The following is an 18,621-nucleotide window of genomic DNA, read 5'->3' on the forward strand; positions in this document are numbered from 1 at the left end:
AAGGCTGTTAAAAAAGTGTAAGTAAGTTAAATTCTCCAATGTCATTATTTTTCCTAAATTAAAAATTAAACCTACGTTCCACCCTTTACTCAAGTACCATAGTACAGACTGAACTATCTCCCAGTGCTGTTCTGAATTCATAGTAGCATGCCCCAGACACTACGTTTTAAATGTAAAATGAAAATCTTATTTGAGCTCCAGATATATTCAGAATTATAGAAAAATATTAACTTGTTAGAACCATTTCTTTGTTAAAATATGCATTATTAGTTCATTTGATGATTCCAAGAGGAATTTGCAAATTATAATCAGGTAATGAGGTTAGCAGGGAACTAACGTGGATGCAAAAAAATGAGCTCAATCTTCATCTGTCACCATTACAAGTTAAAAATTTGTAATGGAACAACATGATTACAAGTTAACAATTTCTTCTAGATGGTTACTGCCTTAAATTAACCCATAATCAAATTAGTATTAAAGCTGCCTGTCTTTAGGATTTGGGGTCCACATGTGTTGAGGGTGAAATAGAGAGTTTCCTATTATTATATTGCAGGTTAACAGTGGATTTTCAGATGGCGCTTACATGATAAATTCAGTGCCCTCCAGAACATGGAGCAAATATTGAACTACCATTTTTATTTTTCAGAAACAGAGCTTCCAGTTAGCTGTTAAGAAGTGTAAATTGTAACGAAATTGTGAAATTAATACTCATTTAGGTGCACATATTCATTCTCTTTTCCTTGCAGACTGACCTGACAGCACAATATGGAAAAAAATTAAACCGACTTATGTTTTTAATTGTTTTTTCCTCAACACTGCGAATTACATTAGGTTGTTTAGTTTAGGATGCAAAGTACATAGTAGCTCTTGAAAGTACACACACACCATCCAAATTTCTATGAATTTACTATGAGTACAGTAATGTGATTTTATGAACAAAGGAGAAACCCAAACTTGGACACTGGAGCTCATAGTCTTTAAAACTACGTATTGAAAACATAGTATGATTTCAATTTGATATCTGTAGTTTACCCGGAATCCTTCAGCTAGGATACTAATACATGTTTTGAGAAGTTAAGTAATGCAGCTATTCCTAAATCTGTAATGATAATGCTTCAGTAATCAGATAAGTATTTATAATTAGAATAAAGTATAATTTTCAGAAAAAGATAGCATCACTTATAATATTTATACAGGAAAAAACTCCATTTTTTTGCTGTCAGTGCTCTTCTTAACATAATTTCTTACTATATTTAAGGAGCTTCATGTAATCATATTCAAAACCTCTTATCTTGCTGATTATATTCAGCAACCATAGCTAAATATTTCAATACCAAAGCTGAAAATCGTAATGACATATCAGCATACACATAATAAATTAGAGTTAATGAATACTATAGAAGGTGCATTTTGATTGGCTCCAAGTTTGCGATCTGCTCATGCATAGTACACTGTTAATTTTTAAAAGGACAGAAAATATGGTGATGATATGACTGCCAAGCATATTGTTTTGTCTACGCAAGAATAAAGTAATATTTTAGCCAGAATGAAAAGAGCGTACACAGATAACGGAGTAAATGTTCTAACAGCTGAAGTATATATCCCAGATTAAACATTTAGTGGCAATATTTCATACACACTTTTACACAATTTTTATATTGAATAAAGATTTCTGGCCAAAAGTGGTTTATTGTTACGTTGACAGCCACAACTGCTGTATTTTTAGCTAAGTATGTACAAAACCTCGAGTCTTCAGCTTTCACCAGTTTGAGACAGGCACCTTCAAGTATGAGAAGCCATTTTTCAAGCTAACTAGAGAATCAATACTTAGAGTTTAATTTTTGTCCTATTTAGCCTACATATTTACTGAGTAAGCAAGAGTTATAAGACCTGTCTGCTGTCAGCATTGGGGAAAATGGAATAGAATACTTTGAAAACATTGTCATCAGGCAAAATCCATTTATTCTGATACTTTCCATATATAATATTTTTTAATATTTTCCCCCAGTGGGGTGAGAGGGAACATATTTAAATTTAATTCTTAAAATTAAGCTCAATAACCATATATTGTTATTAAGTACTATGATCAAGTACCATACTAGGCTATTAGACTACAATAAAGAAAATAAAGGCTAGCCCCTCCCTTAAAGAGCCTACCATCAGTGGAACAAATGTAAGTAATTCCATACAGTATAATAGGGAAAGGCAAAGATAGAGGTATGCATAGGGTGCCGCAGTGTCAACTGAGCTGAGTATTAAAGGATCTAGCCAAATGAAATAGCTGGTATATGCGCATGTGTGTATGTCCATGCACACACAGGAGCAGTTGGGAGCATTACTGGGAGAAGACAGGGAACAGCGTGAACAAAGACCTGAAGTATGCAGAATGCTACTGGTACTGCTGGTGCATGCAGCACATTAGGAGGGTATTAGGAGATGGGGCCATAGGTGGAGTCATGGGCCAGGTTTTGGAAGTCTTGAGTGCCATGTTAATGAGCTAGAAATTTGCTTTTGCTGTTTATGTACTGCCTGTATTCTTAAACAGATAAGCATTTTGTCAAACTATACTTTTCAAAGGTTGAAAAAAGACAAGTTACAATTGGTTGATTTGACCCTGGGGAAATGCCTTTTGTGGCTTGTATTTGTTGCAGTCGTCTTTTTATAACGTCTATCAAACTTTGACATAAGCTCAGGGTTTTCAGTTTGCCCACTGCCCTCCTCAAAAAGCAGGGCCAATGCCTGTGAGGTTTTGGAGCCTGCTAGGCTAGACAATGTTTTCATGAAGAGCTTCTGGAATCATAGGACTTGAGGGAGCAACAGAAATCAGCTCCATATTCAGGTGAAAGTAGTGATTTTCTTGCTCCGTTTCTCTGTATGATGTAGTATATTCATTGGGCTAACAGTTTTGTTTATATAATTGGAATTAGAATTTTAAACATGGCAATTGTATTGTGTTAACTTTTGTGAAATTTTCACAGTAGCTTTTTTTAAAAAAAAAATAATGTAACTGAGACAAAGAGAGTTGCTTATATTTTTTTCTGAAAATTTTTGAGAAATTTAAGACCTTCACCTGACATTTTACATCTCTTACTTGGCATCTCATCAGCCATATTTATCAAACTATTTACCCTCAGCAAAGCTTTTATGTATTTCTGTGTATAATGAGTTAGAGAAGGGAAGCAATTGTGCAAATTCATGGGAAGAATTTTTTTTCTATAAATTAGCTTGATATGCAGGTGAAAGTGTTGTTTTATCTTGAGTCACCATAATAATGCAGTAGAAAGAAGAATGACTAGTTCCACTGCTGTATACTTTATATGAGTTAGTTCATCTTTTTAAGACTAGTTTTCTCATCGGTTAAGTAAGACGGTTGAACTATGTTATTCCTAAAGCTCTTTCTTACTGGCATTTTTTGGTCCTCTAACTCCCTCAGTTCCCCAATTTACTTTGCTTATAGAGGTGTGCCTTTCAACATCCTTGAGTCATAGAATTGAAAAGGACCTTGGGAGATTGTGTAGTCCAACCGCCGTGCAGAAAAATGGAAATTTGCTCTTTCCCTCTACCTAGAATGTTTTGCTTCCACCTTCTCAAGCTAGCATCCTCTGAATCGGAGCTGGTTGTAACCCCTTTTGTTGCTAGGATTAATTCCATTGATCTGACAATGAGCAGAGAATCCCTTCTTTCTCACTGTTCCATGTACATTCTTCTTATAGTTGGAAGCTTAGCTGTAAAGGGCAACCTGCCTACCTAGAAAAGGATCTTTCTTTGGTCAAGAGTATATGGCTTATTCATCTCTGTATCAGTACCGTTTAGATGTTTATTGAATAACTGTATATTATTGGGTGGCAGAAATGGTTCATGTTCATGTACATGAGTAGAGTTTCACTAACTATTCAATAATAGTGAAGATAGTCAACAAATAATAATAGAAATACTGGAATATTTTTACAGTGATCTGTAACTGTATATAGGTACAGTTGTAGATAATACAATTTTTAGATGTATTTATTTAATAAATGGTACCTAATGATTTGTTTTATAAACCCATTCAGTAGAACTTGAAATATTAATTAAATATTATAGCTATCCATCATTTCTGTAAGTGAAAAGGAGAAAACTTCCTCTCTAAGTCCCTAGCAAATTATTTTTAGATTTAACCAGGACAAGAGATTAGTAGTTTTTCTTTTACTGGAATCCTCTACTCCTGATTTTCTAGATGAAAAGATAATTGTATGATTTCTAATTCTAATATCCTACTTAATTTTAAAAGCTAAGCAATGTAAAGTTGGTTTAATTCTTATCTATTTATATCTGTTATTTAGAGGTTATTTCTGCTTAGATAATTTGTGATGAGGTTAATACATTTCTCTCTTGGAAAATGTATGTGTTCCTAATTTCTAACTAATGGGAAAGCAGACGATCTTTTTACTGTCAGCTTTCATCAAGTTAGACGTCTCTGAAGACCTTACTAAATTCTATTTCCATGGGAATTTTGCTAATGGGTATGTGCAACATTATCCAGGTGCTTGCAGACAGGATTACAAATTAAAAATAAAAGAAATGGGTGAACAAATACATCTTTCTTCTCTTTTAAGAAATTGGCAGAATGATACTCTTTGCACTTTCATTTTCACTTGGCAGTGTTTTCAGATAGGGTGCAGGAAGTCTGCGTGGTATTAATGCATGAGACCAGCTTAGACAACATAAGTAATGAATTTCCTAAATGGGTTCTTGGTTGCAATCTTCTATGTATAAAGCAGAAGAAAGAGAGTAAATCTTCTAGTCTGTGCATATTTAGTTAACAATATTAGTGAGTTTAATGGGTCTTACTGGAAAATGGAACGTTGAAGGCAAGCCACATAGTTTTATTGCCTGTGTGCCAACTTACTAAATTATTTTGATTCATATCATAAATGCCATATATTTCCACATACCATGCAGAAAACATTTGTGGACTTGGTGATACTCATCATTTATGAAACACCTACCTACCTTAAATATTGGAGTTCCGAAGGGTTCTGTCTCAGGCTGCCCTCTCTTCTCATACTGCATTCTTCTCCTGGGCAGTCTCATTCAGTTTTAAATAGCAATATATCAGTAACTCCCAAATGTATATCTCTTATCTAATTTCCTTTTCTGTCTTTCCAGACTTATTTCAGATATTTTCAGGGAAATATCACAGACATATCAAGCTAATTGTGTCTGAAACTGCACTTTTGATTCTCTTTCTTCGCATCTACTCCTCTAGTTTCCTATCTCAGTTGCATCCATCAGTTTCTCTTGCCGGAAACTCGAGAGTCATTCTTGACTCCACCTATTCCTTCACCTCCTCCCCCAGCTCAAATCTTTCACTAAATGCTATCTCTTCTACCTCTTAAACCATTTTTCAAGTTTTTTTCACTTTTCTCTATCACTGTTGCCATCACATTAGATCAGGTCACTATCTTTTGCCTAGACGAATGCAATATAGCCTCCTAACTGGTTTCTCCACATCTAGTTTGTCCAGCTCTAATCCATTTACAAATAAAACCGAAAGTGACTCGTTAATATGTAAATACAATTACATCATTCTTAAAATTCTCCAGTGGCTTTCCGTTGCTCTTAAAGATCTTCTCTCTGTCCCAGAAGAGATGATGGGGCCTATTGTTAGTTTGCTGGGACTGCCATAACTGTACCACAGACTGGATGGCTTAAATGACAGAAATTTATTTCCTCACAGTTCTGGAGGCTAGAAGTTTGAGATCAAGGTGTCATCAGGATTGGTTTCTTCTAAGGCCTCGCTCCTTGGCTTGTAGATGGCCATCTTCCTCCAGTGTCTTCATACAATCGTTCCTTTGTGTGTGTCTGTGTCCTAATCTCTTCTTATAAGGACAGTAGTCATATTGGATTAGGGTCCACCCACACGGGTTTGTCTTTTTATTGTTGAATTATAGGAGTTCTTTATATATTCTGGGTGCTATACTCTTATTAGATAATGATTCACAAATATTTTCTCCTATTCTGTGGGGTTTTTTTACTCCTTTACTTCTTGTAAATCTTAACTCAAATGTTATCAGCTCAGTGAGACCCTTTTTGACCATCTAACCTTGAATCTCCACCTACCTACCCCCAAACACACATTCCCTCTCCCTGCTTTATTTTTCTTCCTAGCATTTATCACCAACAAACATTTCTATATGTATGTTGTGAATTATGATGATGATTTTATTATTATTGTTATTATTGTCTTTATTACATTTCTTGTTTATTGTCTGTTTTCTTCAACTAGAATATGGGGGATTTTGATTTCTATTGCTCATTGCTCTTTACGTAGCACCCAGAACAGGCCTGTAGGCCTTTAATAAAAGTTTATTGAGGGCTTCCCTGGTGGCTCAGTGGTTGAGAGTCCACCTGCCGATGCAGGGGACACGGGTTCGTACCCCGGTCCGGGAAGATCCCGCGTGCCGCGGAGCGGCTGGGCCCGTGAGCCATGGCTGCTGAGCCTGCGCGTCCGGAGCCTGTGCTCCGCAACGGGAGAGGCCACAACAGTGAGAGGCCCGCGTACCACAAAAAAAAAAAAAAAAAGTTTATTGAATAAAAAGGAATGAATTTAACACATAACAGTGCCGGGTTTTTTTTTTAATTGGGGAAATATAGCACACATACAGAAAAAGAGCACAGTAATTTGTCAAAAAAAAAAAGAACACCCTTTTACCTACCACCAAGATCAAGAAATAAGTTATTGCCTAATTTATAATAACAGTCAATAATAAGAAGAAATCAGAAGCCTCTCTTATGCCTCCTCCCAATTACTGCCTCCTTTCTGCAGTCACCCGGAGGTGATCAGTATTTTGGTATTTCTGGTAGTATTTTTGTTGCTTTACTTTATACTTTTACCACCTAAGCATTTGTCTCTAAAACCTTTTCTGTTATTTTTTAAATATTCATATGCATGCAGTTAATCATACATGTTCTTCTGTGCCCCCCGCCCCGATGTTCAACTTTATTTTGTTAGTCATGCATGATACTGTATTTGGCTGTAGTTTATTTTCATGTCTGTATAACATTCCATTGTATTACTATACTACAACTTACTTACATATTCTTCTGTTGAAAGAAATTTTGGTTACTTCCATTTTTAGCTCTTTTGAATCATAATACTATCAATATTCTTGTACCTATGTCATGGTGCCCAAATGTGTACATTTCTACTGAGCTCAATATTAATACCTAGCAGTGAATTTCTGGGTCATAGGGTGTGTATATATTCAGCTTTAGTAAATAATGCCAGACAAGTTTCCAGGGTAGTTAGAAAATTTTCACCCCTTCCAGCATATATTTTCATATGTTTTTGTTTGGACATCCTTTTCTGGGAAGTGCCTGTTCAAGTCTCTTGTTTTTTTTTTTTTCAAATCAGATCAAGACTGTCAGTCCAGGGTACTCATGGGCAATCTGGATGCACCCCTTTCAGCTGGGGGAACTGCCAGGAACCCTACCAAGAAAGGTAGAAAAGGGCTGTTCCTAATTATTCTCCCCCACCCCCAACCCTTGTGTTCCACCACCAGCCAGGCTTCCAGATCATTCACATTGGCTAGAGTCCCTTTTAACAATCGAATCTGGCATCTGAGGGTCTCCTGATGGTGTCCTCCTTCTCCCCAGCCAAATGCTACCACCCAGGTGGCTTTTTTTATTATTATTGAGATATAATTGACATAAAATGGTATTAGTTTTAGGTGTACAACATAATGATTTGAACCTTTCCATACATTTTCTGAAGAGTAAACAATGAAGTTTAAAGAGTTGATTCTCATTTGATAATCAGATTTGTCACTTTCTGGTTATATTCTCAAGGAAATCTAGGAGTGTGCTTTCCTCCCAAAAATGCTGGAGTCCCAGGGGAGATTTTGATCAGGTCTACTCCTAATATTTACGGGACCTGAAGAAAGAGTAAAAATGGAGGCCATCATCCATTCTAAATTTAAAGTCATAAATAAAGTTACCAAACTGTTAAATGAAACGTGAACTGTACTTTTTTCTTGATAAGGTACTTTTGTACAATGTCCTGGAAGGCCAGATTTGAGTTTAAGATTCTTAGACTCTGTGGGGTTGCATGTCAGAACATGACAATGTGGGAAGTTGTCCCCTGGCCAGCACCCCCCTTTCCTTTTTTTTTTTTGCGGTATGCGGGCCGTTCACTGTTGTGGCCTTTCCCGCTGCGGAGCACAGGCTCCGGACGCGCAGGCTCAGCAGCCATGGCTCACGGGCCCAGCCGCTCCGCGGCATGTGGGATCCTCCCGGACCGGGGCACAAACCCGCGTCCCCTGCATCGGCAGACGGACTCTCAACCACTGCGCCACCAGGGAAGCCCCCCCCCCTTTCCTTTTTATCCTACACATCTAAGCTCCATCCTTACTTCCCTAAACCTAAAAAACAACTGCCACTGGCCACCCCTTAGGTAAACATAGATTCTCAAAATTTGGGATAATCTCTCTACACATAGACATGAAACACTTAAAACCACTCCCATACTCTTCCATATTCTCATGGTCTTCTCTAAGTCATTGTGAGTTGAATGGGAAATGATAATGATAATAGCTACCCATTATTATGTCAAGCATAAGAAATTTTATATCAGGTATCAGTTTTTTTCCTTCGTGGGGCTAAGTATTTCAGTAAAGTAAGACTAAATTTAGTTGACCTTTGAACAACACAGGTTTGAACTGCACAGGTCAATTTATACTTGGATTTTTGTCAATAAATACTGTGGCCCTGCTTCATCCACGGTTGTCTGAATCTACGGATTCGGAACCACAGATCTGGAGGGGCATTTATGGGACTTCATCCGGAAAATTTAGTATCCACAGCAGGTCCTGGAACCAGTCTCCCGCAGATACTGAGGGATTACTATTATGGATGGATGGATAGGTGTATGTGTGTGTGTGCCTGTGTGTGTAAAATAACATATCCATATATATGCACACACTCATGCACACACACACATTATTTTAGCTATTGTTATTTTAAGAAGTATTTTTTTAAAGTTACCTTCCTTCCCTTTCCTCAGGGTAGCATTTTAGAAAACACTACCCTGAAAGAAAGCAAAGCAAAGTACAGGAAACAAGAGCCTAGCTTGGCTGCTACCTCTAGGGGTACATCAAATGAGCTGTTCACATACTGATTCAGTCTTCAGTCTCTCCTAACTTTCGGCTGGGGAGGGGGTGGTAAAGAAATGAACTTGCTTTGCTTTTCCCTAGGGTAAACCTAGGTTTATCATTCCCCTTTAACTGCTGGAAGGAAATATAGCACTGCTAGATAATGCCAATTCAGCCTTTGGAGGTTTCAGGATATGTGCCAGTTAACCAACTGATTCTTCTAATATGATTTGAAAAATTCATAGTTCTTTTTTTTATCATTCATAAACGATAAGGCTTTAAAGCCGGTATTCATTTTGAAACTTACATGGGTGTATAAGAGAAAACAAAGAAAGGAATTGGAGCCTATGTGCTTAGGCTTCATGGAAAGGGAGGTGCCGTTCCTGAGCAGAGCCCCACTGACTCTCCTAAAATTAGGAGAAAACTTGTTTTGAAAATGTTGGCTTTGTGAATGGAAATGGAAATCATTAAAACAAATAAAACAAAAAAAAGTGAGCATAGAAACTGAGAAATAGAATTAATACAGTGTTGGAAATGACCATAGGCAATTAAGTGCATGAATCAATGTCTGTTTGCAGCAGTTTTCCACTTCTTCAATTCATGGTGCCTGTTGTATGTCACGTGAGCATGACAGTATGGTCAGAGCGGGTGATACATTCTTGGTATTCTCTCCCCATTAACTTTCACTTCCCAAAGGTACGTTGAGTAAAATAAACATGTTTGAACAATTTTCAGAAACAGTGTTTCCTCAGTTTACAAAATCAACCAAAAGCGGATTGGGGTGGGTTGGGTTAATGTCGCACTTTACTGCACTATCATGCACACGTACACAATATTACTTAGCATCTGTAGCATCCATAACGATTTCTCTATTGCATTTGAGGTGAAAGGAATGAGCAGGTTTAAGTCCCAGCTTTGAAGCTGTTGTGTTGTTAACTTGTGCTGAGTCTGTACATTACAAAAGGTAACAATCTCAGCATGTTAAGATCATAACTGTTAGATTAATGCTTGGAGGCAGCAGCTGTGCTGATGTGAGGCATTAATGGCTGGATGAGTTCAATCAGATATGCTGCCTCCAGTGTCTTTGTGTAATGGTATTTACTAGATTTCAAATGGACTGCTGAGAAAGATGAAATATAATCTCATGTATTATCTCTGTCTTGAAAAAATACGTAATGAAATTGTTCTCTTGTTGGAATATATTTTATTAACCTCTGTGGAGTCAACTTAAAGAACAGATGCCCCTATAGAGTTGAAACCTTTTGCTAAAGTGGAGTGTTAGTAAATGTATTTTTGAGTTCTTGGAACAGTGGGGTTGAGTAGAGGAGGTAAGTTTGGTTTGTTTGTTTTTTTTAAACCACTCAGAATAATATGGCATATTCTGAGGCTAATTGGAGAGGGGAAAAAAATGCAATGTAAATTGTACACAACTAAACTTTTTTCTTTCTTTCTTTTTTCTTTACAGAGCCTGAAGAAAGTTCTTGTGGAATTCAGTCACAAGGAATTGTTTGATTTCTATAACAAGGTCTGTATTTTTTAAATAATTTCTGGTAATGTAGGGTTTTTCACATTGTTTCCTCCACTTTATGAATTCTTATTTTTAAATGCCCATTACAGAGCTGAGTTCTTTAAACTTCCCTTATAAACATCTTATGTTTCACAGTAGGAAGCATTGCCAAGATGAAGAGAATCTGACAAACTAAATCAGGAAGAGAGTGGATATGGTTTTAATTAAAGCAGTAGGATTGTTGTTTTAATGTAAAGCATTAAATAATAAACTGTGTGGTACCTAGCCACACTGGCACTTTAGAGATAGGTAATGTTAAATATTTTAATTTCTGGGCCCAAGGGAAAAGGCAGATACCAGGCCTTTAAAGATTTATCTTTGAGGATATTTCGTGTTTCTTTGTAAATACTGATTTTGTAATCAAGGAAAATGCACTGCCCCCCTACCACCCTCCCCCCTTTAGAAATCTAAAATGAAAGAGCTGGGTGCATTTTAAACAGTACTATTTAGAAATCCTCTTTTACAAATTTGAAAACAGATAGCAAGCTTGAATTCTAATATCCACATAAAAAGAAAAATTTTCTAAGTGGTATATTTATTGCTTATGTGAGTACATTTAAAATACATAGTTACCAGTTACATTCTTTTCTTTCATTTGCATGTTTCTATACAACACTTCATATGAATTTCTCTCCCTTCACCAACTTTCTCTTTTTTTTTTTGTCTTTGTAAATAGCTAGAGACCATACAAGCACAGCTGGATTCCCTTACATGATGTTCTCAAAGACTGGTTTCTCTATCACACTCCTGCCACCTCATTGTTTTGCATTGAAGATAAACTGCCAGGTTGTTTTCTGAAGGATTCATTAGCTTTCTTCATGTAAATTATACGTTTTATTGCTTCTTATACAATAACAGCCAAGGAAGATCATTGTTTTGAGTACTGGAGTTCTAATATACATTCTCCAGTTCTGTGAGCCAACAGCAAGCAATTGTTAAGAACATTTTTGTTTTAAGGGGAACAAAAGTGAATATCATATTGTTTTTACTGTCCTATTTTTGCTTTATTGCCTGACCTGTTTATTTTTTACATACTTGATGATACTTCTATGTATCAAGAAGGGTCCATGGATACAAGGTGTAATATGTACCTTAGAACACAGAACTTCTTTAATTACATTAATAAAAATAAGAAAGTAGCCACAGTCAATTAAATACATTATGACATTTGTTTCCTTTAATATAATGAGTGTATTTTGCTTGGGAAATAATATAGGAAATAAATTTTAAATAGAGCTAGTACTAGTACATCAGCCAACTCCAGTATGAGCATCTCTGTGCACTTTCATTTTTTCTCTGAGTTTAATGATTTAATAACAGTTCAGGTTTTTGTGTGCTTTTTTTTGTACTGAAAATTAATAATGATTCATTTCAAGGTGTGGGAGAAAAATTTTAAAACAGAATGTAAAACAAATTTTATGTTCTCTTTTTGTAAATATGTTAATTTCAGCCAAGAAGATTTTTATGTCTTAGAATTAGTTGAACTGAAGTGCACAGTATTTTATGCTATAGATCTATATAAATGGGAATATGGTTGCCTACAGAAAATAATATCAGTTGAATTTTTATGAATGAAATGTCTGCACTATATTATTTCCAGCGAGAAAGGCAGAGTGAGGGAGGAAAGGAGAGAAAGGGAGAGGGGAGGGGGGGAGAAAATGAGAGAGAGAGAACAGAGAGAGACAGAGAGATTCAAATATGACTTCACGTGAAAGAATTTGATTTCAGAAATATCCTATAGTTAAACAGAACCACTGGATTTAAATCACATTCTTTATATGAGGTATCTGAGTAATATGAATGTTAAATGTCTCCCAAATAAATGTTTAGTATATGGAATTTATGCCCTTACTTATTTATATGTGTGCTTTTATGTTGTTGCTTAGAAGGATTAGGTGTTTGGATTATTTCAGAATGTAAGTATTATAGTGGCTGTCCATACTTGGTTGATTTGAAAAGTTTTTAAACTCAAACTTCCATTGATAGGATATCTAGAAGACGTGTTTATAGTATAATGGGATTTGTTTCCATATGTAGCTTGTGGGATCTATCTTATATTTTTACGCTCTGTTCTGCTGGGCCCCAGAGGAAAGTACCTGACTACTGTAAACATTTTGGTAAATATTCTTTCAGACTTCTTATCTACAAATAAACATACATCATTTCAAGTTGAATTTGTTGGGCCTTCCCAACAGTGACCATATGAATAGGTAGAAGTTTTCATTGGTTTGATGCCAACTTAACTCCCAGTGTACGTATCTAAGTTAAATGTGACACTTCATGATGAAATTTCCTATTTGTAGCTTAAAATAGTGGTAAATAGTTTTCTCTCCATCCGTCTAGTTCAGGAAAGTCTGACCAAAGGCATTGAAGGAAGGACAAGTAAGTAGTAGGTCTAATTCTAACTAAGAACATAATTATTCCTGAAATATATTTAATTCCAGATAATTTTATTTCTTAAGCTACCACCATTGTTATGATACACAAGTAAAAGAAGATATCATTCCCAAAGATTATTAAGGTGTGTGTTACATTTTCATAGAAATAAGGTGGGTGGAGCCATAAGTGGGAACTGAAACCTACTGTCTTAGCAAATAAACATGTTTTGTATGAGTGCTTATCATGAGGATTGAATAAAAATATAAATTACTTGTTAGAAAGGAGTACTACAAATAATATTTGCAATTCTCCAATTATTAAATATGATTATTTTTAAGTAGGAAACACCAAAAAAATCATAAAGGAGTAACCTAAAATCATAGACTCTCAACATCCAGAAACAACCGTTAATGACATTTTGGTAGATTTTATTGAAGGTTTTTTTGTTTTTTTTCCTATTCATATATCTTTCTCTCCTATCTTTAAGTAGTCCTTCATTTGAATGAGTTACACTTTATTTATTCAATCTGTTGTTGGACATTTAGACTATTTCCAGTTTTTTAAAATACTAAAGAACTCAACTGGTAAAGATCATTATAAATAAACCCTAAACCACATTTCTCATTACCTTACTAATATAGGTTCCCAGCAGTAGGATTATTATGCCAAAAGTATGAAGATTTATTTTCTGTTTTTACTTTTTTTTTTTGCGGTACGCGGGCCTCTCACTGCTGTGACCTCTCCCGTTGCGGAGCGCAGGCTCCGGACGCGCAGGCTCAGCAGCCATGGCTCACGGGCCTGGCCGCTCCGCAGCATGTGGGATCTTCCCAGACCGGGGCACGAACCCGTGTCCCTTGCATCGGCAGGCAGACTCTCAAACACTGCGCCACCAGGGAAGCCCTCTGTTTTTACTTTTAATGGGATTTTATTATAAATATAAAATTGCCTATATTTTTTAAAAAGTGTTTTTAAAAAAGTCTATTTTGCTCTCTTACTCCCTAGAAATACCTAACTAACTAGTTAGAAACATTTGGTTTATATCTTTTCAGATATCTCATGTAAATTCAAACACACACACACCTCTCTTTGTATATGTTTTTATTTATTTACATTTATTTTTTATTTTGGTTGCGCTGGGTCTTAGTTGGGGCAGGCAGGCTGCTCCTTAGTTGCAGCACATGGCCTCCTTAGTTGTGGCTGGTGGGCTCCTTAGTTGTGGCATGTGAGCTCCTTAGTTGTAGCATGCGAGCTCTTAGTTGCGGCATGCACGTGAGATCTAGATCCCTGACCAGGGATTGAACCCAGGCCCCCTGCATTGGGAGTGCAGAGTCTTAACCACTGTGCCACCAGGGCAGTCCCTATTTACGTTTATTTTAAGGCCATTTTTGCATATTGATAAATTGTTTTCTCAAAGGTTCATAACAGTTTATACTCTTACCAACAATAAATGAGAACTCACCTGCCTCAAGCCAGCTTCATCACCCTCTTCCTCCTACTGTACATTTTATTGTCAACATTTTTTAAAATCTAGGAATGGGTTTGGGAAGAGTGTGGAGTGAGAGTGGGTTGGAGATTGAAGCATCACTAATTACTTGGGATATGTTATGTTGATAATTCCAGAGGGATAGAAGAGAAAAATTTCTTCTAAAATCAGCAAATGTGAAAAACAGTTGCACAGTGTTTAAGCGTAAAAGCACTGAAGTCAAACATTTACTTCCTCAACAAATATTCAGTAACTGCCTATAGTGCCAGGAACTGTGTGTATGCTAGACATTATGTTAACAGTGATGAGCAAAATTAATATAGTTCTTGGCGTCTTGAAGTGTAATGTGTTAGTCAGTTAAAAAACAAGCAAAATGTAACAACCTAATTGGGAAAAGAATTTGAAAAAGAATAGATACATGTATAACTGAATCACTTTGTTGTACACCCAAAACTAATACAACATAGTTAATCAACTATACTCCAATGTAAACTGAAAAGTTAGGGGCTTCCCTGGTGGTGGAGTGGTTAAGAATCTGCCTGCCAATTCAGGGGACACAGGTTCAAGCCCTGGTCCGGGAAGATCCCACATGCCACGGAGCAACTAAGCCCGTGCGCCACAACTATTGAGCCTGCGCTCTAGGGCCTGCGAGCCACAACTGCTGAGCCCGCGTGCCACAACTACTGAAGCCTGCGTGCCTAGAGCCCGTGCTCTGCAACAAGAGAAGCCACTGCAATGAGAGGCCCGCGCACCACAACGAAGAGTAGCCCCCGCTCGCCGCAACTAGAGAAAGCCCATGCGCAGCAACGAGGACCCAACACAGCCAAAAGTAAATAAAATAAAATAAAGTTTAAAAAAAATGAAAAGTTAAAAAAAAAGCAAAATATAATAAATTGTGAATAAGTATGGGATGAAAAATAATTGGATTCTCTTAAGAGAAAATAAAAGATAGGATGAAACTTAGATGATGCATCAAGGAAAGACTCTCTGAGGAAGTGAGATTTGGGCTGAGTCCTGTAAGATGAGTTAGAATGAGGCAATAGCAGAATACAGTGAAAAGCATTCTAGGTAGAGAGAATGGCCAATGCAGAATCTCAGAGATTGGAAAAGGCTTAGCGCGTTTCAGGAACCAAAGATCAGTGTGGCTAGAGTGTCGTGAACAAGGGAATAGTGGAGTGCTTTTCAATTAGAGAGGTAGCCTGTCACTTCTACCACCTAAATATCTTGCAAATATATCTCTAGGATACTACCTTTTCCAAGCTACCATCATCTTTGCCCTGGACTACCTTGCTTCCTCTAGCCCCCCTTCAGTCCAGTCTCCACACAGAGCTAATATTTTTAAAACATTAATCATATTAATTACACTACCTCCCTGCTTTAAACCCTTCAAAGACTTCCCATTACACTTCAAATAAAATTTAAGTGTCTGGACCCTCAGGAAAGACTAAGAGTCATAAACTAGTTCTGCTGCTTTTTGTGTTGCTTAATTCGCTAAAGTTCAGCTTCCTCATCTTTGTGGTGGGAATAATAATAATCTAAATTACATGGGAGTGTTATGAAGATTAAATGAGGTCATTCATGTTAAACATTTAGCATAATTCCTGATTTGCAATAATCTTGTAAGTGTCAGCTGTCATTTTCATAATCAGTAAGAAAATGACCAGGCTTTCTGTTGAAATTATTCGAGGTAAGGTTTGAATTGAACTAAAATCGGAGAAAGCTTGCTATGAAGCCCCTTCACTTTGAATTTAGTTAGAGTTCCAATAACAGCTCTATTTTATGATAAATAAATTTGAGCATAATGCTCATCTATCCCATTCTTAATTTTTCATTAACAAGGTAATAGGTGTATTATGGGATAGGACCAGAATCAGAAATGCATTTTTCTATGACTGTGTTTCTACAAAGCTCCTCTGGCTCTGAGGATTCTTTTTCTCTAACTCTATTCAATTAATTTTTATCTTTTCTTACCTTAAACAATGGCTTCTACACCTTATTTATTATGCCAGGGGTCTGTAAACTATGTCCTGTGGGCCTAATCCAGCCCACCAGTTGTTCTCATAAAGTTTTATTGGAACACAGCTCTGCTGGACAGACTCCCAATCATCTGTCAAAGGTAATGGAATGTCACTCCCGTGACTTACATTATGTGAAATTCTGTCATGCTACCAAAGTCACTCTGGAGACTTTCTCCCCTCTTGGCTTTGAAGAAGCAAGCTGCCATGTTGTAAGAGGGCCTGTGGACAGAACCACAAGACAAGGAACTACGGGTGGCCTGTAGGTGCTGAGGGCAACCAGTAGCCACCAGGAAGCTGAGGCCCTAAGCACTCTGCCCTACAGCCACAAGGAAATAGATCTGCAAACAACTTGTGTGAGTTTGGAAGTGGATTCTTTCCCAGTCAAGCCTCCAGAAGAGAACACACTCCAACTGACTGTGACTGCAGCCTTGTGAGATCCTATGTGAAGACCCAGACTCCTGACCCATGGTAATTGTGAGATAATAAATGTGTGTTGATTTGAACTTCTGATGTTATAGTCATTTGTTATGTTGTGATAGATAACTAAAACAACAGCCATGTTCTTTCGCTTACTTATAGTCATACAGTCTACGGCTGCTTTTGCACCACAATAGTAGTTGCAAAAGAGAGCATATACCCAGGAAGCCTAAAATATTTACTACCTGGCTCTTTACATGAAACATTTGCAGACCCATTCCTTATTACCGTGCTGCTCTAGGGCACCTCCAGAGGAATATAGCTGTTGGTAGATACATAAATCCGTAAGACAGGTGTGGTATATATTTCTGTAGCATCACCTTTATTTTAATTTTTGCCAGCCACATGGCCATCCAACTGGAAATTATATTTTTCCATGCTCTGTAGCTACTGCAGCCATATGACTAGGTCTCACCAGTGAAATGTGAGTGAAAATTATATTCATCTTCACTTTTCTTTGCCCTTTCTATGACTGAAACATAGATTTGAAGCTAAGTTAGGTTTGACTGAGCAGATAAGGATAATGCCTTAAGGGATAGAGAGCAACAAGATGGAAGGAAGCTGGGTCCTTGATTATCCTCATGGAGCAGTACTGCTGATATGCCCTTGGCAAGCTGCTGCCTCCAGACCCTTACATGAGAAATAAAACATCTTGTTTAATGACTATATTTAGTATCTTTTTAATATAGCAGCGTAGCCTATAGCCTAACTAATATGAGGGTAACATTTTAATTAGCCAGTAATTTAGAGCATGTATATTTTTAAAGAGAGATGAATATTTTACAGCATATAGTTCGAAATACATATAAAAGTCAAAGAGAAAATGGGGAAACGTCAAAAAAAAAAAAAAAAAAAAAAAAAACACTGTGCTTGCAGCCTGCGACTTCAGGCTAAACTCTCAGAGCTACTGAGAGGATATATGAATCCCCACCCCCAGTGTTGCTACTTGGAAGGGAAAGTTTAAGAAACCATAGGTGTATGTTGTAAATTTCCCCCAACATGTTTACATACTCTCTTTTCCACTGTTGAGGATGAGGGCCAGGACATTTCTGACTTGTTCAGACTCATTAGTCAGAAGCTGCTCAGGAATTAGAATTTAAGTTTCAAATGAGTCAATTTTGCTTCTCTAAAACTTTGATTTTTGTCATCATTATGCAAATAGTTCTACTCAATACACCAGCCTCATTTAATGCTAAAATTAGAAACACATTAATTTGAGGGATTTTATAGTAAAGCTTAATGGCATTTATAATCTGGGAGAATTTCAAGGATTTTATCATTGCTTCCTTCCCCCTCCCGCCCCCCTTCCCCTGTCATACATACTCTTGAATCTTATTAAAGGTCTTTCGCTTTTGTCTGAAGTGTGAGGTTGTACTAGCTGACCGAGGACCTATGATCCAAATCCAAGTGATGGCTGTTCTCATAGCTTGCTTTGTTTTATTTGAAATAGAAAGTTATTAGTTTTTATTTGAAAAGAAGTAGTCTGCAAAGACAAGAAAGTTGAAGCAGGTCCAGGCTATGTAACGGTAGGTAAGAGGATGCTACAGGATTAGAGAAACTGTTTTA

General features: G+C 36.9%; 1 protein-coding gene across 3 annotated transcripts in view; it reads left to right on the forward strand.

Annotated features, from left to right (window-relative positions):
* Nucleotides 1-13,203, forward strand: part of COMMD10 (COMM domain containing 10) — a 161,843-nt gene extending 148,640 nt beyond the window's left edge. For 2 of the 3 annotated variants that reach the window (XM_079918386.1, XM_079918387.1), the window contains exons 7-9: nt 7,397-7,483; nt 10,597-10,656; nt 11,375-13,203. In XM_079918386.1, the coding sequence (XP_079774512.1) occupies nt 7,397-7,483; nt 10,597-10,603 (94 nt within the window). In that variant the 3' untranslated portion in view covers nt 10,604-10,656; nt 11,375-13,203. The remainder of the gene's footprint in view (nt 1-7,396; nt 7,484-10,596; nt 10,657-11,374) is intronic. The other variant, XM_079918388.1, reaches the window with a different exon arrangement.
* The last annotated feature ends 5,418 nt before the right edge of the window (nt 13,204-18,621 follow it).

Source organism: Stenella coeruleoalba, assembly GCF_951394435.1.
Source record: "Stenella coeruleoalba genome assembly, chromosome: 3".
Classification (NCBI taxonomy): domain Eukaryota; kingdom Metazoa; phylum Chordata; class Mammalia; order Artiodactyla; family Delphinidae; genus Stenella; species Stenella coeruleoalba.